The sequence below is a fragment of the Dryobates pubescens genome, chromosome 5 (genome assembly GCF_014839835.1).
Source record: "Dryobates pubescens isolate bDryPub1 chromosome 5, bDryPub1.pri, whole genome shotgun sequence".
Classification (NCBI taxonomy): domain Eukaryota; kingdom Metazoa; phylum Chordata; class Aves; order Piciformes; family Picidae; genus Dryobates; species Dryobates pubescens.
The window spans coordinates 46,602,378-46,624,937 of record NC_071616.1 but is presented as its reverse complement, the minus strand read 5'-3'; the positions used below and the strand labels follow the sequence as shown (position 1 = coordinate 46,624,937).

Here is a 22,560-nt window from a genome sequence, read left to right as displayed (position 1 = left end):
CCAATTAAATAGTGCTCCTGGGAAAAGCACTGCCTGAAAGCTTTGGCTAGCAGAGCTAACTCTAGGATGAGAAAGTGAAGTCTCTTGCATCTTTGGAGATCGGGAGTAATAGGAAAAGGAAAACAAAGGAGACAGAGAAGTGAACAGCACAACAGAGTAACATCTGCCCTAGCTTCTTACCACGGACACTGCACAACAGGATTTCACACACAGCTTTTCATCCATGACAGGGGGAACCAAAGTCTTTAGAACAGACCCAGAGATCTCATGAACATATGGTAAACAACAACAACAACATCAACCCAGGCCAGTTCTGAATTCTCTACCCAGAATAAACTCCTACTACACTCAAGGGGAGTTTGGCCTAAGATAAGATTTCAGGACTAGGCCTCCAGGCTTTTGCAACACAAGACAGCAAATGCAATTCAACCCTCCACATCCTTTTCCCTCTTGTCTATTAAGCATTACTGACTACTTGGTTTTGTTACACACTGTGTATTAACACATGAGAATACAGCAGAATTTGTTACCAGGCTCAGCACTGGGAGAAAAGAAGAAGGCAGGCACAGATACTCTGCTCTAGTAAATTTTGGCAAGTTCTGGTTTCTACAGGACCATCTCTGCGTGCACAGCTGGTGTGCAGCACTGGGCAGGTCAGAGGGAACACACAATGGATGTGGCTTCTTTTCTTAAGGAACTAGCAATTGCCAGAGTACTTAGCCTCAGAGCTTTGCTTTTGGAAGTGCCTTAGAAACAGCAGTGATGTAATGGCTAGATCATGGCATTCTTTGTACTGTACACTGACAGCAGACAGACAAGTCCCACAATGTGTCACTGGACTCCAGTGGCGTCACCGTGCAGCTCGAACAAGGACTAGCATCAAGGTGCCAAAAATAAACAAACATTTAAAAAGAAGGAAAATGAGGAGATGCAATTGCTTGCTTTTCTGCACCTTTGTGCTTGAGCACATTTTACACACCCAGTTTATTTTCACTGCAGATTAATCACTTGGTCTGAACATGAGAGGTAACTCTCAAAACCTGAACATTTTTAAAGAATGAAAAGCAGATCCATTCTGCCTTTGCCACCATGTTCTGCTGGCTGGGAATCCACAGCTCCTGCTGATAAATGTCTAAGTAGAGTCACAGACAGCAACCTAAACAACAGCAGAATTATGTCTCTGGTTCAAATATGAGTAAACAAAACATCACAATTTTATAGAATCCTAGAATGGCTCAGGTTGGCAGCGACCTGAGCTAGGGACCTGAGCTTGGGACCTGAGCGATCATCAACTTCCCCACCAGGGGCAGGGACATCTCCAACATCCCTGCCACAGGCAGGGACACCTCTCAGCTAGACTCAGCTGCTCAAGGCCTCATCCAGCCTGGCCTTCAGCACCCCCAGGCAGGAGGCAGCCACAGCCTCCCTATTGTCCTAGTCTAGTCTAGTCTAGTCTAGTCTAAATTTCTTCCTCAGCTCCAGTCTGACCCTGCTCTGCCTCAGCTTCAAACCATTCCCCCTTGGCCTGTCTCTAGACCCCCTGATGGAAAGTCCCTCTGCAGCCTTCCTGCAGGATCCCTTCAGCTCCTGGCAGGCAGCTCTGAGGTCCCCCTGGAGCCTTCTCCTCTGCAGGCTGCACAGCCCCAGCTCCCTCAGCCTGTGCTCCCAGCAGAGCTGCTCCAGCCCTTGGAGCATCTTTGTGGCCTCCTCTGGACCCTCTCCAGCAGCTCTGTGTCCTTCTCCTGCTGGGGACACCAGAACTGGAGGCAGGATTGGAGGTGAGGTCTGAGCAGAGCAGAGCCCAGGGGCAGAATCCCCTCTGCTGCCCTGCTGCCCACCCTGCTCTGGCTGCAGCCTAGGATAGGATTTGCCTTCTGGACTGCACAAATGCAGACTTGGCTCACATATATTATTTCATGTATAAAGACTATTCTATGTCTCATACATATATATATATATCCTATATAATTAATGTGACTTTTTGTTCCCTAAATAACCAACTGTGCGAGAAGGACTTCAAGAAGCATGATGATACAATCTGATTCCTGGTGGTTAAGATGATGGAATTTATATTTTTAGTCTATCCAACTCTCCTTAAGCCTTCAGCTCTCTGCTATTACAATGAGACAATTCACTGAATCCTGCCTTCTATACCTGGGGAACTTTGACAACTGCAAAGCACGAAATCAGGTCTCTTAACACAACTGCTCACTTCTTACCTTATGCTTCCAATTAAATCGATTAAACTCTCCCCAGCACCAGGGTGAAGGGAACGATGTCACACCTCACACCTTTAGCAAAGGTCATTTTAATTTTGAAAACAGGTAGGATTTGGACTTTGGATCTTATTTAAGCTTTTGTCCTGGTTCTAACCCAATCTTGGGCTCAGCCACAGACAGGGTATAGTTTAGGGCATGTTCCTCCCATTCATTTTGCTTGAATATCATAAGCCAAACCCATGCTTCTGATGACTCTACTTAGGCATTGCTTTCATGGCTGCTTCAATATATATACACATAAAAAAATTAATATATATAATAAATATATATATTATAGAGAATGTATATATATAAAAATATACATGTTTTATATATATATATAAAAATCAGAATGCAGAGAGACAGCAGAGGCAGAATGCACATCTGAAGTAACTAGAAAAGGTAAATTTACTACACATTTTAACATGAAGTAACACGTGGGAGTGCCAAAGGGAATTGCAGCTGCTCTGGTCAAATGCTGTCACTTGAACTTGGGAACAATTTCCAGGAGGTGGAAGCTGGGCCTTCGACTTTGTGACGCCACTGCTATGATCAATGGAAAGAATGCTTGGAGCCTGATCATCTCTAAATCTAAAACAAAGACACATCATGCACTTTGACCTGTACCTTTACTTGCATAGCCTGTATGAAAGAAAAATAAAGGGGGAAAAAAAAAAACAAAACAACATAAGTAAAAGAGATGAAAAGATGAGAACTTTACAAGTTAGTAATAAACTTACTCAGCTTTATCAGGACAGCAAAAATAAGTATGTAGCTAAACCAACAGATTAGAAGTGCAAAATCAAATGAGGTATTAGTGAAATAGACTTTATTCAGCTTAAACCTTATGAAATGATTGAGCATCTGAATTTATCTGTCGCTGCTCAGCACTATCATTTGTTGCCCCAGCACACAAGGAAGTACATCTAGTAAGCAAGCACAGCAATATGTTAATTACTGCATCTTTTCCCTCGATCGTGAAAAGCAGGAAGTGGCTGGAACTCTGGGCAGTCCAACAGTCTCATTAATACAGCTCTTCCTATCTCTTTTCTCCAGCAAAACATGATTGAGAAAAACTATGTTTAGCAATGGCAATCAAAACATCACTGTGAAGATGTAGCATTTCATTTATAGATGTATTTTCCCGCTGCATAACTGATTATTGGTCGGTGAAGACAGCCTGAGAGAAAACTTGCCTTCAGCTCCTATCTCAGCAGTGCTTATTTTGTGAATGCTATTAAAAATTCAGCTGTAGCTCTCAGACAGGATTTTTTTCTCCCCTCTGTATATTATGTTTTATATGTGTTTCATAGTCAACACTACATCAGCATTGTGCCAGGCAAGCTTAAGAAGCTAACAAGAAACCCGGTGAAACGGCCAAAAAGGCAATTATCACTCATTAGAATCATGGATCAGGCATGGGAAAATACTACTGTTGGTTAAAAACGAACAGAAACCCCACAAATGCAAACAAGCCTCCCCTCCTGTGATACCTCTAGCAGTAACTTTGTTTTCTGGTGATACTTGAGTTAGCCTCAAATTTGAGGTTGAAGCCAAGCTATTATTGAAATCTGGGTTTATATTTATGTCACAGTAAAGAAAGGCAGCTACAAGCCAAGAACATCTGAAACACTAATCATCAAATTGTGCTAAGCACCCTGCAATAGTCAGTGTCTTACTCAGGCAGACAGGAAATTTCAGCTGTGTGAAAGAAGGAGATGCTACACAGACCTGGCTTGGCAGATAGAGACTGAAGGCAACTCAGGACAAGTCACAATTAATTTATTCAAGGTGACCATCAAAGGAATCCACTCTTGATTTACCATACTATATCCAAAGGAATTTAGTCTGTGCAACTGAAATAGTCTCAAAGAAGAGCTAAACATTCTTGCAGAAAATGCAAACATCAAATTCTCTATTTCTCATCCAGTTGCAGTCCTACGTGTGCTCCATGTTACCCATGGGTGCCAATCACAATGTTGTGGCATAACACAAACTCACATTTTGAGAGTGCCTCACATTTCTCTATTGGCTCTCTTCAAATGTTTTTTGTTTTGTTTTTTAACAAACAGATTAAAGACAAGAATAATGAAGGCCAGTCAAAGAATTGCCCACGTCTGTATTGCAGAGGGAACAGTCACAGCTCATCTTTTACACCATTTAACTGTAAAATAAAAGAGACCATCTGGCTATTTTACCAACACACCTATGAAGGGTTCAGAGTAACAGCTGGAGCTGGATGTGTTTAAGCATTTGCACACTTCTCTCCCCAATCTCTTATCTCAATGCAATCTAAGTTCCCAGTCTCTCTCAGACTGAAAGGTCTCTAACTTACCATTCCCCTCCGAGCAATCTGCTGCCATTTTGTTTTAGAAAAGAAAAATTAGAACACTTGCTCAGCTGTTAATACATTGAGTTGAGAAAATATTAACAGAGTTAGTATGGTATCATCAAAATACAGAGAGTACTTAATCACTTTATTGAGTGTCAGGATGAGTCATCTGTGACCACTGCTCTACGCTCCCGGTGCGTAACGTGCCCTGAATTCTTCATCCTCGGCACTGTTTTGTTCTGCATATGGCAGGTGAAGATCTAGAACCTTTCATACATGACACAGCACACCTTACACACTGCTACTCTCAGTGTCTTGTATCTCAGTCTCTGCTGTAAGACAGCTGGTTCAAGCAGTCCCAGATCAGCAGGGGGCCTTACTGCTTTAAGAGACTCCCAACAGTTCTCTCAGGCCGACTGTCAGTAGCCACTGCTCATTTCTAGTTGTCTATACATTCCCATGCTTGATAAACACTGGGAATGACTGCTTCCACTAAAACCACTGTGAACACAGGAACTGAGCAAGAGGAGTGCTACTGTTCTGTTTGCATCCTACACTCTAAGGGGGATGTTAAAGGCAGAAATGATAATAATAATGTTCCCCAATGTCATGCCCTCGAGTGGTTATCCTCTGAGGATGTAAGTACCAAACCTTTTAAGAAACCCTGAAATTCAGTGACTTAAGAGAATTTCTTGTTCATTCTAAACCATGCAGTCTTAGAAAAAGAACAAAATCTAAATGTGTGCTTTACTGAAACTGCTCAGTTTAGAGCACTCAGGTTGTGCCTCATGAACTGTCATCAATCTTCTGCTTAGAAATCCTATCTAGAAAGCCAGTACAACACCTCTCAAAGACTCCTCATGGCCAGCAGCTCGGTATTCAAATCCTTGTGACACAAATGCCTGTCTAAATGATCAGCTGCTCTGCAATCACTCCTGCAGATGTAGAACCATTATCAATGCAATGGTCACTCATGAATAATACAATCTTTTACTTCTTCCCACATTAGCAGTATCCATGCACAGGGAATCCTGAACACTGTGCTGTGATAGTAATATGCTTACAAAAAATGCTCTGCATATAAAACCCTGTAATGTCCCTGTAGTGTTTACTGCTATGAAGAAAAGCCTGTGCACAAATACATCTACATCCCTCTTCACACACACCAAGATGTTTGTAGGGATGCATTATGCAAAATCATAACTATTTGTCTAGCTCAATAGCCACACCAGACATTTGAAAATGGGATTTCAAATCTAAACTCTCAAATCTGGGTCACAGAGATGGTTGGTGTTAAATTCCTGTCACCTTGTGCAGATTGGAGCAGCAGGAGGGACACCCATTCTTCATTTTGTAAAGGTTTCTCTTGTCATTCCTGCCATGACAAGCTGACTAGAACATGTCACTAACACTTCACATCAGACTTTTATATATTCTATCTAACATCTATCTATCCATCTCACATATACATCATATATTACCCTAGTACCAATACTGCAGCAAGACACCATTGAGATTCAATATGAATCACTTGATTCCTGGGCATTTTGGCTTGGGGTTATTTTTAATGGCACTCCTAATTCTTGGCTTATCAGGCCAATTCCAACATATAAATGTTGAAGTATATGTATTAGATGTATGTGTAGTGATTGCCATATGATGAATGTGTGGAAGTAAGTGTTAGACTGTTACTGTGCAATTGGTTGTCTAACAGCCTGGGCTCTGGCCATGACTGATGAGGATAATGGAAGCATTTCAAAATCATTACACAGTTTCCAGGAGCTGCATCTTGGAAGCAAGAAAACACATTAGAAGCTTCCTTTTATCCAAGTATGGAATTATCTATGTAGTTTGAATTGCACATTAGAAGATTCCTTTTATCCCTCTATGGAATTCTCTGTGTAGTTTGAATCACACATTAGGAGATTCCTTTTATCCCTATATGGAATTCTCTGTGTAGTTCCAATTGCTGTTCAGTGTCAGTCACGAACCGAAGAGAAGCAGCAAATCTGCTGCTGTTGCCTGTTAACTTTCTAATCCCAGGGTTTGGCTTAACCAGTTTTCAGAACTTTAAAAATAGAACAGCAAAGGAGCAAAAGCTTTAAAGAGAATGAAGAAGTATAACAGCACACTTTGACTGTTGACTAAAAGTGGGCTTAGAGGAGTTAGGCTACAGACCAAGTATAGGCAAATAGAAAGGCAACCCTCCACCTCTTTTCACAGACCTTACAAATAGGAATAAACCACAGAGTTCTTGTCTACTTTTTCCAACACTGATTTGGAATTTGGAACTGGCTTCAGCTGAGCAAGGCAATTTTCCTCAGCCAGTGTCAAAGCAGCGTTGTTTTACCTTGACAGCACGTACTGCCTCTATTGTACAGCTAACAAACAGACTGCCCAGCCACCATGTCAGCATCTTGTCATAGTAAAAGCGAACACAAGAGAGAGGAACGTGGCTCCTTAATGAGAAACAAGCACAGGTGCATGTGTGGCATGCTGTGTGTGTGAGGAAAGACAGCTGACAATAATCCTGACTGATGGTCACAGCCCAGAGGGCAGACAAACCACCTTTCTCCACTTGCTTTTGTTAAACCATCTACCTCTCTGAAAGATCAACAACCTCTAGTACATGCTACCCCCCCCCATTCTTATGCATGTAACTTCCTCAAGTCACTATCTTGACTTCATTGTTGTGTCTTTGACTGCTTAGCAGGCATTTAGGAAGTAGCTCTAAGGTCCATAGCCCATACTGTGCACACCAGTTGTCACATCTACCACCAAAAAAGTAAAACTAGCTTTTGCTGCTTCTGCCAGCACAGCAGCTGCAACTAAGCAGACTTCCAGAGCTTTCTTACAACATACTAAACACATGCAGAAGATTTTGACTGGTCCACAAATTTTCATTGACTTACTTTAGACATCTTGCTTTTGGTGTCTCCTGTTAAAAATGCCAGGTTGTTGATTTCATTCTGAATCACAAAATTTTGTTCTTCTCTTTTGAAATTCTAAAGGTTAAAAAACAAACAAACAAACGAAAACAAACACACCACCAAAAACACAAAACAAACATCAGAAGTTTAATTCATCTGCAAGTGCTCCATTTATATCTAAAGACAGAGAGGAATGCAAAGTATTCCATCTTCTCTTACATGCGATTTACACCACAGGATGAAAACTTCGGCGACCATCCGAAAGAGTTCATCAGAATCTGCATCTGGTTTCTTCAGCCAGTTAGCTCTAGTTACAAGAACAAGACAAACCCCAAGACATTTCAAATTAGACCACTAAATGTAACAATCTCCATTTAATAAAATGAGGTTTCACCTGTATAGTTACCCTTGGAATTTCATGATGTCCCAGTCTGAGGTGGCTGCTCTTAAGAGAGCCTCCAAGGAGACCCCCAGAAGGCAGAGAGTGGCCAGGAGGTGTATTGCAGTGTGTAGTATTTGTATTTCCTCCCACAAACCCTGCAGCTCTCTACGTTTGGCTGCAAAGTTGTCTTTCTCTTGCTTCCCTTTCTCCTCCCTGGACGCAGTGAGCTGCCTTACCTGGTGTGTGGGGAGGATAGTTCCAGGCTTGCCTGTGGCCTTCAAGGCCTGACTAATTTTGACTGCACAATCTTGGCCTGCTCAGGTCTAATGCCAGTGTTTCCTTGCCAGCGAGGTCTGACATGGTAAAGGTTTGTGCTCATCTAGAAGCAGCAAACAATTCTCAGTGTGAACTGGTTCACAGCATAAATGATCACACACAGGCAGTGAAAATGCTCCTAACCAGCCTAACGTGTAGCAGCACCTAGGAACCAGAAATGGGCATGATTGTGTACAGAACAACCACGCTGCTGAGGAGGGGATTAAGATACTGCAGACACTGAGGCACTGGAGACATTCCAGGTGCTCTTCTCAAGAGCATCTTGGGGTGGTGTTCTGGGACAAAAGGCAGGAGAAGTGTAGGCACAGAATAATCCTTCAGTCAACAGCTGAGGAGAAAAAACGTCTGGTAATTTCCAAGGCACCACAACACAAATGATTAACATCTTTGTGCTATCATCTACAAACAGAATGATGCAATGGAGGTAATTTCCCTTCCCCCCCCCCCCCCCCCCCTTTCATTAAGAGTTAAGGAGTTAGTATCTGAGCTTTTAACTTTTGCTTTTGTAACATCCCTGGGCTGCAGGGGCACATAGAGGAAGGCTGGTCAGGACATGACTGCTCAGCTGTAACAGTGCAGTTCCAAACCAACCAAGCCACATGCCTGAGAACAAAGCGTGCAAGTGTGCATCGTTCTATGAGTTCAGATTCTTAACGTACTCAGGAGCTGCTTCTCACATACCCCTGGAAGCATTGTGTGCTTTCTGATTATCTGGTCAGGGGCTCCAGCACATCAGCTGATTAATTAACTAATAAACATCAGTCTAACGATTTCTTTACCTGTTGTTGTCTACATAACGTATCAGCATTGGGTAGAAGGCATAGAGGTCTCTACAAAGAACAGCAAACTCATCCAGAATGAGTAGCTCAGCTTCTTGGGTGTCAGCTTTACTGTCTGCTTTCAGTTGCTCCTCTTCCATCACAATCTTTATAGCTTTCTTCTTCAATTTGTCCAGTGTTGGAATAAAGTGAGTTTTGAGCAGGTCAGGCCTGGCTTTGCTGATGATGGGCTGAGCATACACTACATACAAAAACATTAATGCACAACTGAAGATTTTCATTCATATGAACTCTGCAGTGCTAGAAGACAAAAGTTCCATTCAAGTATTTCTGCAGATCATAAAACTATTACTAAAATGATGAATCAAACATTGCAACAACTCTGCTTATCAAGAGATTGAAAGCCAGATACTGGGAACTCAGATGATAAACACTCCCTTCTTACACCAATTCAATTCCCATGCTTTAGGCAGGGGTGTGTGGGGTTTGCACACAATGTCTGAAAATACTCAAAAGGCAGCACTCTGGAAGAATTCCTTTACCTCTTTTGCTTGGGGCAAGGTAAAATGGAGAATGGCTGTAGAGTACAGACCCAGTTTGTACAACCACTAGTAATAAAATGCAGACCACCTGAATAAAGAAACATCCTTGCAAGAACCACTCTAGAATGTTACCTCCTTACCTAGATAAGCAGCCTCTACAGAAGTGCAAGCAGTGGTCTCTATAGTTAAGCAGCAAATTTCTTGCAGAACTTCAGTGGAACAGTTATTATGATTTAAGATCACTCTGAAAAGCCAGCAGCAGTGGTGCATTGAAACCCAGCAGGGAATGGATTCCCTTCTCACAGGTTTCCTTTAATCCCTATATTGTGCATTCTACTCTTACACTGTTTAACATGAATGATAACATTTGCATGCAGTAAATGTCTTTAGCTAGCTACCTACCACACGTTGCAGGATATTTTAGGACAGTTTTCTGCTCATTCAATAGCTGCCAGTTACTCAAAGCAACTGATTCTGAGCTAGGGCTACTCCTGGGATTATTTCACCGTATTCATTTCCTTTCTCGTCTGCTATTTCATTAAAGGGAATCACAGGACTTACAACCTCTGCTGCAATACTCAGTTCTTGGGTGTCTTAGAATACAATAGAATTAACCAGGTTGGAAAACACCTCAGAGATCAGCAAGTCCAACCTATCATCCAACACCATCTCATCAACTAAACCATGGCACCAAGGGCCTCATCCAGTCTCCTCTTAAACACCTCCAGGGGTGGTGACTCCACCACCTCCCTGGGCAGCACATTCCCATGGTCAATCTCTCTTGCTGTGAAGAACTTCTTCCTCACCTCCAGCCTAAACTTCCCCTGGTGCAGCTTGAGACTGTGTCCTCTTGTTCTGGAGCTGCTTGCCTGGCAGAAGAGACCAACCCCCACCTGGCTACCACCTCCCTTCAGGTAGTTGTAGACAGCAAGAAGGTCTCCCCTGAGCCTCCTCTTCTCCAGGCTAAGCAGCCCCAGCTCCCTCAGCCTCTCCTCACAGGGCTGTGCTCCAGACCCCTCCCCAGCCTGGAAAATGAAGTGCTAAGTCTCTTAGTGAACAAAGAGGATAAGACTTTCAAAATGCTGTATAGGAAGTTCTCTGCTTGCAGTGAGGCTACATTAAAACAAGAATAGAATTTGTTTCTTGTATTAGTACTTCCCTACCCTACATCTTCCTTCCTTGCTCTTTTTAATGACAAATTATTATTATATGTGATGATTTAGAGGCTAAGTGCCTTTAAGAACCACAAAGTTACAGACCTCCAGGAGGATCAGAGTATCCAGGAGGTGGACCAGAAAAGTGTATTTCATTCCCATAAGTCCTGCATCCCTATAAAATTGTCCCCAGTTTCAGTTTTCTTCCCCTTTGCCTGCCTCTCTCCTCCCAGGAGGACACACAGGCTGTTATCTCTTGCAGGGGAGGCCTGGTGTCAACCAGTTAGGCCTGGAGCTGCCAAGCTGAACTTTTGCTGTGTCACATTGTTTTGGCATGGGGAGATAGAGAGGCTTGTTGTGGGGGTGGGGGCACGAAGGCTTGGATTTGTCGGCCTGGTTCAAAGGGAGGTTTGTGTGAAACTTTGGCTCAATGAACTTCTGTGTTAAGCCCAGACTATGGATTTTGGTGTATTTTATATGCTTTGTGCTGTTGTATGTAGTTGTGAATTGCATTGCCAATCCTTTGTGTGAGCATTCTTCTTCTGCCCTTTCTGGAAGAGTCAAAAGAGCAAATCTGTCTGGCTCTGAACTAAAGCAAGATATCATCACCAGGTAATGTGCTAAAGTACAGTGAAATAACCAGACATTACTGGATAGGATTACTCTTTTAAAGTACTTCCAGTACCTGCAATTCTTTTCATCCAAGATGCTTCATCTATTCCTAGGTTGTTGTTGATGATTTTCAGGATGTTTCCAAGCACGATGCTCAGGTGCTCAGATGTGATCCTGGTGCAGCAGGGCCCTGCGCTCTGAGGAACGCTCTCCGTCCCTCTTTCCCACCAGTAGGATAAGTAGTTGCACAGCATGGGTAAGATAACCTCGATTACATGAGGCATTTCTGTGTACCTTGCCCCAGACTCTGCTAAATCATTGATTTCCTTTATCAAGCCATCCAGCTGAGGGATTTCTGGACACATCTCTTCCACTGTATCAGGCATACCTAAAACTGCAAGGAAGGGCAGAAAAGCAAGAGATGAAACCACCAAGTAAGAGAGAACACCTACACTGATCTCTGTTTAAAGCCTCTCCACAAACAGCCTTGGCACTCAGGACCTCCCTGTCAGCAGGGCAGACATGACTATGGCAAGGCTTTGGGGTACAGGCAGGTTTCTCATGTAATAAATGAAGACTCTCTGATGATGTGCACACAGCATAACAAATAGGAACCACAGGAACAGAACTGTTGTGCTTCACTGTCACACAGGCTAGGGCACAACTCTGCCCTGATCAATAATTTAAACAGATTTGCTTTAGTCCATCACTTTTGCTTTTTAGCACATTGCATCCCCCCCCCTTTAGCTGCACTTGGACCAAGTGCTGCTGATGCAGAATCACAGAACATTAGAGGCTGGAAAGGACCTCCAGAGATCATCAGGTCCATGCCCCCTGCCATGGTTTCACCATAAGGTGTCCTCTGATTATCTGGTGGGCATCCCAGCCATGCAGCAGTCCAGATCTGAGAGCTTCTGTCAGTATTGGCTACATTCTGGTCATTGTTTCCACAAACATTTACAATTTCCTTTTCAATTTGCAAGAGATTAAATCCACCTCAGGCAAATGGAAACAAACAGCTCAAAATCATGGGGGAGATCAAGATCAAACCAGATAGCTTCTGAACTCTGCACACCTGCCTGCCAAGAAGAATGCAAGGGAAGGATTCCAGGTCTCGGATGCTTGGATTAGAAACTGAAGGATGCTTACTCAGCAGTTAACAGCCCACCATAATCTACTGCCAGTCACTGCAGCAAAATCAGTCTGACAGGAGCAAAGAGCTTCAGTTTAGTGGTTGTTAGAACAGTACTTACTTGCTCTTTCTCTTGCACTCTTGGTGTTGAAGACAGACAATGGGTTGTAATGGTTGAGAGAAGGTTCAAGGAATGCCACTGGAATGGCTGCTGCAAGAGATGCTAAGCACTCACCCAGTGCAGGACGCTGTCTGTATATGAGAGACACCAAAATCACCTCAGAGGAAAAGTCATCACTAGGTTTTCAATGCCTAGCACACACTAGCAAACAGCCTCAGCATCTGTTGCTGACTTAGTTTATCTTTTCAATCTGTCTGACAGTTCAGAAAAGTTTTGTTTCTCACCTGAATGAAATGAAAGTGGTGTAAGAAAGAGGGCTTTTAAAAGCAAACCAAAGTACAGAGTAGCACAGTAGCACAGCACCACAGTACCTTAGAGGGTGGAAGGGACCTCCAGAGATCATCCAGTCCAACCCCCTGCCAGAGCAGCATCACCCAGGGCAGGCTGCACAGGAAGGCATCCAGGTGGGGTTGGGAAGGCTCCAGAGAAGGAGACTCCACAACCTCTCTGTGCAGCCTGCTCCAGGGCTCTGGCACCCTCACTGTCAAGAAGTTTCTCCTCATGCTGAACTGAAACCTTCTGTGTTCACGTTTGAACCTGTTGTTCCTTGTCTTATTGCTGTGCACCACCCAAAAGAGCTTGGCCCTCTCCACTTGACCCCCACCCCTCAGCTATTGATAGACATTGATCAGATTCCCTCTCAGCCTTCTCTTCTCCAGACTCAATAGCCCCAGGGCTCTCAGACTCTTCACAGGGGAGATGCTCAAGTCCCCTAAGCATCCTCATGGCTCTTCACTGGATTCTCTCCAGCAGGTCTCTGTCTCCCTTGAACTGGGGAGCCCAGAACTGGACACAGTGTTGCAGGTGTGGTCTCACCAGGGCAGAGTAGAGTGGTAGAAGAAGTTCCCTGGACCTGCAGGACCCTGTACTTGTCCTTATTGACCTTCATGGGGTTTGCCTGCACCCAGCTCTCAGCTTATCCAGGTCATATTGGATGGCAGCACAGCCTGAGGGGTGTCAGCCACCCCCAGGTTTGTATCACCAGGAACTTGCTGAGGGTACTCTCAATGCCCTCAGCCAGGTCGTTGATACACAGAATAGACTACATAGAATAAACCAGGTTGGAAGAGACCTACAAGATCATCACATCCAACCCATGATAAAGGGGTTGGACAAAACTGGACCCAGTCCTGATCCCTGGGGAACACCACTGGCCACAGGCCTCCGAGTTGCCACTGCTGACAACCCTCTGAACTCTGTTGTGGAGCCAGTGTTCAATCACCTCACTGACCAGCCTTCTGTGCTGCATTTCTTGAGCTTTTCTATGAGGATGGGAGCCAGTATCAAAAGCTTCACTGCAGTCAAGATCTATGACATCCACTGCTCTTCCCTCATCTACCCATTTGGTCAGATTAGTCAGACAGGATCTCCCCTTGGTAAATCCATGTTGGCTACTCCTGATAACCTTCTTGCCTTCCATGTGGTTAGAATGACCTCCAGGATGAGCTGCTCCATCACCTTCCAGGGCTGGAGGTGATGCTGACTGCTCTGTTGTTGCCTGGGTCCTCCTTCCTGCCTTTTTTGAAGACATAGTGACATTTGCTTGCTTCCAGTCATCAGGCACAAGGAGCAAATGCCTATAGTCAACATCACTTCATTTTGGCAGTCTTGATTTAATTTCTTTAGTGGGTATTTGTTTATTTAGCTTCACACAGTGCACCACTTACACAGGGAAATGATGAGAAACATTACTGCTGCTCACCAAGGACTGATTCCATGACTTCATGTCTGCTATGTTCTGAAAGAGCCAATTCTGCACTCCCCAACACAGCCTTCTCATTTTCTTGTCTGTTCTTAGCTAGCACTAAAACTCAGCATCTTGGTAAGTTGGAGGAAGCAACTGGTCCAGCTAAAAATAAACTTCACCACAAAAATAAAACTAACCAAGGCAAATCAACAGCAAAAAAACCTCAACCATGGTCATCATCTGGCTGCAAAAACACTGCTGCCAGGAAAAAAGAGAAAGGGGTGGAAATGCACCCATGGAGGTCCAAGAAACTCTGCAACAGTCCTTTGGTGCATGAGACCAGACCCATGCTGGCTTAAAACTAAAGGTAAGGAACATTTTGGAGCTCTGAAGCACTGTTTAGGCAAGGTGCCTCCCGGAGCTGGTCACACTTGACATACAGGTTGGACAAAGGCAGCACACCCCTTTTGTCCTTTGAAATCCCACAGGGGGTTTGAATGGACATGGGCCTGTTAGAGGCAGGTCACAAAAACGATCAGAGGGGTGGAACACCTCCCCTTTGAGGCCAGGCTGAGAGAGCTGGGGTTGTTCAACCTGGAGAAGAGAAGTCTGAGGAGACCTTACAGTGGACTTCCAGTTACTTAAAGGGGGCCTACAGGAGAGATGGGGACAGACTTTTTGGCAGGACCTGCAGTGATAGGACAAGGGATAATGGCTTTAAAATCCAAGAAGATAGACTGGATATAAAGAGGACATTTTACACTGAAGGTGGTGGAACACTGGAACTCACTGCCCAGAGAGGTGGTAAATTTTGATTTCAAGCCATGCTGGAATGTGGAAAACATGGATGTACACACCCTCCAACCTTGTTTGCTGCAGGAAAAGCCAAAGTAATTGGCACAAGCAATGGCAAATGGCCTCAGAGAATTGCAAAACATTGCAAAAAAGGATTCTTGCTCACTGGGGTGCTACAAGTAACATGATTGACACAATATTGCTCTGTTTCCAGGGTGTCTGTTCATTCAACCCCAGCATTGTTTAGCCTGAGTAACTGTTCAAGGCAGCTCAATCACTCACTTCTAAGTTCTGCTGAAATACTGAGCAGTGTGTTTGAAATCCTGCCTCCCACCTAGACACTGATATCTGCCTACAGCCTTAATTTAAGAGCCAGAGTCTAGTGAAAACCAGACTAAATGAAATTCACGGTTGGGAACCTCGCACACAGCCTTAGGAGGCTAATTAATATCCTTGGGTATATCTGCTCTTATCACTCTTCCCTTCTAGGAAGACAACTGCAGTAGGAGAAAGGGATGCTGGTAACATCAATTTTTAATGTAACTGCTCAGTGCTTACAGCTCTTGACAATCAATTGGAGGCCTGTACTGTGAGCCCTTCCCCTTGTGAGGCAACTCAAACATATTCACCTTTTATCTCCTGTGAGAAGAGTCTGATTGCTAGTCAGGGTAGGGCTAAGGTACTGCTGCCTCAAGGAGGATTTAAGATTTCCAAGCCCAGAAAGAGGGGAGCTCTGTAACATAGTGATGGGTGCATAAATGACTGGATGTGGACACAGAGAAGAAAGCTTGTGTACACCTGCAGAGAGGAGGAGCAAAGGGACAAATCTACCCATCAAGACTGCTCTTGCATATTGCATGAAAGAATCAGTGACTGAACTCTGGAAGGCAGGCAGTGGAGAGCAGCGTTCTTTATACTGGGCAGAGCACCTCTTAACCAGACTGGAGTTCTATTTCCTCCAGTTTAGTCTCTTTCTCAGGTCCTGTGGCCCTTCAGCCTTTCATTCTAAGAGGTCATGAAGAGCACCTGGCCTGAAGGTTTTGGAAGCACAAGGCAGGCTTATGGTGACCTCAGCCCCTGTGCCATCATAGACCAACAATCAGAGTCCTCTTTTCTCAGGTAGCATTCATGGATCGGAGCCTCTTAACGGAAGAGGATCCAGGGCTTGCAACTAGATGCTGAAAGGAATTGTAGACACTACTCTTTTTTAAACGCAAGCAACTGAGAAAGTGATTTCTTTTGTAGAGTTAAAAGCTGTCAAAGTGCTCTACATATGCTCAGGAATTTATACCCAGGACAACTATTTTGAGAACTCTCTATCAATTCAGGTGTGAAACAGACACAGCCTACTTAGTACTCAGCCTACTTACCATAGCCACAGGCAGCAGTCCAACTTTGGGAACCTTAGTGGCAACTCATGGGAAAATGTAGCTTTCCCTGGGGAAAAAAACTTAGCTCCCATGCCTCCCTGCCCTCCCATGCAGCACGAGGTTTCTGCTTTCAGTTAGGTTTTGTTTGTGGCTTGTTTGGGTTTTGGTTTGGTGGTTTTGGGGTTTTTTTGAGTGTGGAATGGAACTCTTGAAGATATCACAGAAGCACAGAACGTTAGAGCAGCTACAGTTCCAAGAAAGTGTCTTTTAAACATGCTCAGAGTGCTTCAGTTTCACCTTTTATACTGCTTGATGACCTTAGTAACACTCTCCTGAGGGAAAAACCATAACACACACTTCACATGCTGAGATTTTCATTCCATACCTTTCAACATAAATGTTCTTTCCAGTCCCAAGGGAGTAGAGGCTACAAAGAATTCTGTAGCATGAAACTTGTACATCACCCACTAGAGGAAAAGCAGAAGAAGATGATCAGCATTTATTCAACTAAAGACTACTTGATGAAAATGAAACATCTGTTTGACACAAACAGAGCACTGAACACTGGCAGGCTCTCAGCATTCCAGCTGTGTTCTTTAGCTTCAGCTGATACCTCCTCTGTCAGCTACATTCATTCCAAGGACAGAAGAGCCTCTAAGAGGGTCAGCAGATTCTTGCTAACACCGCAGATTATCACCACTAGCAGAAGCCAAAGCCAAGCTGAAGCACATCGGGCTGTGTGTCTAAGCACTAGGAACACCACCTAAAGGCTCCTCACCCTTTCAAAGAAAGGCTGTTCATGGCTATCAGTCTTACAATGATCTCCTGCTTTGGAACTGGGAATCACTCAACTATAGAGCAAATCTGGGAACAGCATGTTGCTGAGCCTCCAGGAAGCATTGCTGAAAAAAGGTAATGAAATAAAGCAGCATTCCATTTCCTACAGGAAAATACAAAGGACCATTTCATTTCCTACAGGAATCTACAGAGCACCATTTCATTTCCTACAGGAAACTATAGAGGGTAATTCAATTTTCTATGGGAAATAAAGAGGACCATTTCATTTAATACAGGAAACTGAGGGCAGAATTTGATTTTCTACAGGAAGCTGTGGAGGATCATTTGATTTTCTACAGGAAGCTGTGGAGGATCATTTGATTTTCTACAGGAAGCTGTGGAGGATCATTTGGTTGTCTACAGGAAGCTGTGGAGGATCATTTAATTTTCTCTAGGGAATGGCAGATGATAATTTGACTTCCTACAGGAAACTACAGAGCATTATGTGGTTTTCTCCAGGCAGCTGCAGGAAACAAGCCCCAGGGGATGTATATCACTTTTAGGCATGCACTAATCAGTAAGGGACTATAGAGGTCACTGGAGGTTTGATGCTGGGGGTGTGAGTTACTGCTACCAGTGTCACCCTTTGAATTCAGGCAGCCACAAGGCAGTCCCCGGTGCTGTCAGCACACCACAGCAGCCAAAGGCGAAGTCCCAGGAAGCCAATCGATGCCAAGCAGAAAGACTTACAAAGCAAATCAATGCCAAACTGGTGCTGGGAGATGTGCTCAAAAATGGAGGTGAGGATGGGCAGCAGGGCCACGGTGGTGTAGTTGATGTTCTGGGAGACTCCCTTGATCTGTGTGCGGGAGTGAGTGAATTTGCCAAGCTTCAGGTTCTCGGAGGTCTTCTCCAGGTCTTCGGCCGCGTTTTCAAAGAAGGACCGCAGCCCAGCCTTGACCAGCTCCGAGCCTGACTTCATCACAGTCCTGCAAAACAGGGGGGCACACAGCACCTTGCCACTGATCCTCAGCTGGCCCAAGGGAAAAACAACCACCTTGTGTTTGCTGAGCCTGGGCTCTGTACGCAGCACTCACTGCCTGCAGTTCTGTCCCCAGCACCTGAGGCACCGGCAGAGGATACTCAGCATTCCCTCTCTCCATTTCTCATGACAACAGAATCATACAAACACAATCCCAGACTGGCTCAGGCTGGAAGGGAGCTCATGGGTCAGCTGCCCCAACCTCCCCACCATGCCCAGGGACACCTCTCAGCTACACTCAGCTGCTCAAGGCCTCATCCAGCCTGGCCTTCAGCACCCCCAGGCAGGAGGCAGCCACAGCCTCCCTGGGCAGCCTGTGCCAGAGTCTCAGCAGCCTCCTGCTGAACAACTTCTTCCTCAGCTCCAGTCTGACCCTGCTGTGCCTCAGCTTCAAACCATTCCCCCTTGGCCTGTCTCTCAACCCCCTGATGGAAAGTCCCTCTGCAGCCTTCCTGCAGGATCTCTTCAGCTATTGGAAGGCAGCTCTGAGGTCCCCCCTGGGGTCTTCTCCTCTCCAGGCTGAACACCCCCAGCTCCCTCAGCCTGTGCTCACAGCAGAGCTGCTCCAGCCCTTGGAAGAACTTCTTCCTCAGCTGCAGTCTGACCCTGCTCTGCCTCAGCTTCAAACCATTCCCCCTTGTCCTGTCTGCAGACACCCTGAGGAGAAGTCCCTTTCCAGTGTAATGTTAGTTACATGCTACCAGTCTCTGCAAACAGAAACATGGATGAGTGAAGTTCCCATCAGCCAGTTACATCTACAGAGCAATAAAAGCATCAATTCTTTTGAAGTGTTTGGCAGGAAACCACACCCACAAATGTTCCTCAGTCTTTGCTTCCCAGTTTCTGTGATGTGCTTTCAGGCAGGATAATGCCTCTTCTGCAGATGCCATGGGTGGTGAGAACAACCCTTCCTACAAAATGCTCAGGGAAATAACTCTTAATTCCTACATTTTTATGGAGTCTTGCACGCCAGGCTGCATGCTTCCCCATCCTCAAAACAAAGTCAGTCTAGAAAATGCAATGCCAGCATCACAACCACACTGCTTCTTGCATTCTTCTCCAACCACTTAACACAGCTTTCCACTGTGGGCCTGGAGCACTGCCTGGGGAGGAGAGGCTGAGAGCCCTGGGGCTGTTCAGTCTGCAGAGGAGAAGGCTGAGAGGGATCTGATCAATGTCTATCAATAGCTGAGGGCTGGGGGTCAGGAGGGAGGGGACAGGCTCTGCTCAGCTGCACCCTGGGAGAGGACAAGGGGCAATGGATATAAAGTCCAGCACAGGAGGTTCCACCTCAACACAAGGAGGAACTTCTTCCCTGTGAGGGTCCCAGAGCCCTGGAGCAGGCTGCCCAGAGAGGTTGTGGAGTCTCCTTCTCTGGAGCCTTTCCAGCCCCCTCTGGATGTGTTCTGTGTGCCCTGTGCTGGATTCTGTGCTCCTGCTCTGGCAGGGGGGTTGGACTCGATGATCTCCAAAGTCCCTTCCAACCCCTAACATCCTCTGATCCTGTGATTGCTGCTGTATAACATAACCAGGCCAGAAATGAGCTCAGATTAAAGCTAACCTGAGCTGTGTTTTAATGTACATGATATTTTAATGGCCATATTTTAATGCCTTCTGCATGCTCCTAATGCCTCCTTTTCCAATATGCACCAAAATGCCTCAATATCTACAGAAATCAATACTTGCAGCTCCAAAGTCTGTCATTTCTATTTCCCAGTGAAGTCCTCAAATACCCTTGGAAGGTGGGAAAAGCTTTCAGTGTTTCAGTGACAGGACCTGAACAGAAACATTTAACTGAAACCCTTCAGATGCCATCTACTGATGTGGAAGTCAATCTGTGAGTTAGTGCCACAGCTGATACCACCAATGAATGAAATAACCACAGCAAGTGCTCCTGACAAGCTCTGTGACACCCATGGAGTCTGGTACAAACAGTGCAACCTTACCTGGTATCAAGAGACTGAGCTAAGATGTGCAAGCAGTTCACCATTGTAGCAGAATCACTCCCTGGTTAGAAACAGACAAGATGAGAGCACAGTAAGGACAACAACAATGCAGCACAATCTAAGGAGCCAGAAGTCATTTTGGAGATGCACAAGACATGAGGGAAGACTCCCACCTTAGAGCACAAGAGGAAATTAGGTCTGGTTCTTAGGAGGGTAAATTAGGTCTGGTTCTAGGACTGACTTTCATTTTGTTAAATTCATTTCAACACAGGAGCTAAGACCTAGTGTCTATCGAGGGCTCACTGTCATCCCTTGGCCCTGCAACATTCTGACCTCTGCTCCTTGTAGCACCTACATTTCTGTTGTCATTTACTTACCAATGCCTTTGAGAAAGCAAAGTTAGTTTTCTCCACATCCCCCTGGCATCCTGAGAAATTAACCTGCTGGCTTTAACAGTTGGGTGGCAGAAATCAACCCAGTTAGTGCCAGATGACTTTCCAAAAGCAAAGGGCATTTTCTAACAGCAGCTGCTGCTTCCTCCTGCTCCAACACCTCACACAGTGCATTTATGAACTCTTATCCTCAGAGCCATGTCTAATGCACTCACTAATTGTACTGTAAGACCCCTTGAGAGCACTTTGCCTCTGGTTGGTGAAAAGCTTCAGGTAAGAGAGAAGCAATGGTTAGACACAGCTAGAGCAATGGTCATACCTGAGTTTGAACTTACCAAAAAGGGAGATCCTATGTCTAACAAGAGCAGCTAGTTTGCAGAAGAGGCTGAAGTAGGAAAGAACAGAAAGAGCACAACAATGCAAGACAAAGATTAAAGACTGGTTAAGAACAGGAGGTCAGGTGTAATGGGAACATCAAAGAGAAAATGCCACAGAGTTCCTGGGAAGTGGACTTGGAACCATATGTGATCACAGCAGTCAAATAACTGCATTAGCTGAGTAACTTTTTGAAGCCTCTGAACCCTCTCCTTTTCTAAGCTTCATTACTTCAGAGATGATGCAAAATCTGAAATGTTATTTTGTTTAGAGTGGTTTGCAACAACTGCATAGTCAGGGAACTGCTTGAGAGCCCCACAGCTGCTGCAGGCAGTGGAACATCTCCCTGTGAGCACAGCTCAGGGAGCTGGGGCTGGGAGCAGAGGAGCCTGAGGGCTGCCCTCAGTGCTGGGGATCAAGATGTGCAGGGCTGGAGCCAGGCTCTGCTCAGGGATGGCCAAGCACAGCACAAGGGGCACTGGGGGCAAGCTGGAGCAGAGGAGGTGCCAGGGGAACAGGAGGCAAAACTTTGTCCCTGTGAGGGTGGCAGAGCCTGGAGCAGGCTGCCCAGAGAGGCTGTGGAGTCTCCTGCTCTGGAGCCTTCCCAACCCCACCTGGATGTGTTCTGTGTGCCCTGCCCTGGGTGCCCCTGCTCTGGCAGGAGGGGTGGACTGGATGATCTTTCAAGGTCCCTTCCAACCCCTACCATTCTGGTTTCTTTATGACTTTTATTTATGAATAAGAAAATTCTGTAGGACCAAGAGAAACTGAATGCCATTTGAGTTTTTCCCTTGGCCTTCTGCAGGAGATGGAACACTGCAAATCTTCAGACTATTTAAAGCCATCTGGGGAGAAATCCTTTGTAAATAAAGAAATAAACCTGTGTGCAGCCACTGCTGATAACATCCTGAAATACATACAGATGAGCAGAGCAGAGCTTCTGGCAAGTGTGTCAGAAACTTGCCTATGTAACCCATGTTTCACAATAACAGGATAAGTAAGAGAGAAGAAAAATCACCCAAATACCTCAAGATTAAAGGGGCTACTTTAAATTCTAGAACCAAAGGCTTCTAGAAGCAAGGCTGACTTGCTTGTCATCGGTGTTGTACGTCACAAATGGAATGTGAACATCAAAACATGAAGCAAAGATATGAGGGATTGATAGGGGACCTTAGTAACAACCAACTGTCACAGCTATCCTCACAACAGTAAGAATATTCTGTACTTCCTATAAGATGAAAATAATTCCTTGTCACTTGTCTCAGTGAAGAACAGACAAAGAACCATAAGATACTGCTGGATTTGTAGCAGCAGATTTGCAGGTGAGACACATACCTGCCTTCCTGTGCCTCTGTGAAGGCATTTGGTACAACCCCAGGAAGCATCTTGCCAGCTTGATGAAGCTGACCTGACTGTCTTTAGGGAGGTAAAAGGAGTGTTCAGGGAGGAAGCATCAACTTAAAATGAACTGAAATGACATCAGAGAATCAGAGAACAGCTCAGGTTGGAAGGGACCTCAGAGCTCATCTGCCCCAACC

General features: G+C 45.0%; 1 protein-coding gene across 1 annotated transcript in view; it reads right to left on the bottom strand.

The window, feature by feature from the left end:
- RYR3 (ryanodine receptor 3) overlaps nucleotides 1-22,560 on the bottom strand; it is a 236,232-nt gene that overhangs the window by 42,182 nt on the left and 171,490 nt on the right. The window contains exons 61-69 of the mRNA XM_054162126.1: nucleotides 20,983-21,032; nucleotides 20,256-20,316; nucleotides 18,018-18,256; nucleotides 16,876-16,957; nucleotides 12,579-12,709; nucleotides 11,399-11,719; nucleotides 9,018-9,258; nucleotides 7,740-7,827; nucleotides 7,503-7,595 (exon numbers count right to left, since the gene is read on the bottom strand). Of these exons, the coding sequence (XP_054018101.1) occupies nucleotides 7,503-7,595; nucleotides 7,740-7,827; nucleotides 9,018-9,258; nucleotides 11,399-11,719; nucleotides 12,579-12,709; nucleotides 16,876-16,957; nucleotides 18,018-18,256; nucleotides 20,256-20,316; nucleotides 20,983-21,032 (1,306 nt within the window). The remainder of the gene's footprint in view (nucleotides 1-7,502; nucleotides 7,596-7,739; nucleotides 7,828-9,017; nucleotides 9,259-11,398; nucleotides 11,720-12,578; nucleotides 12,710-16,875; nucleotides 16,958-18,017; nucleotides 18,257-20,255; nucleotides 20,317-20,982; nucleotides 21,033-22,560) is intronic.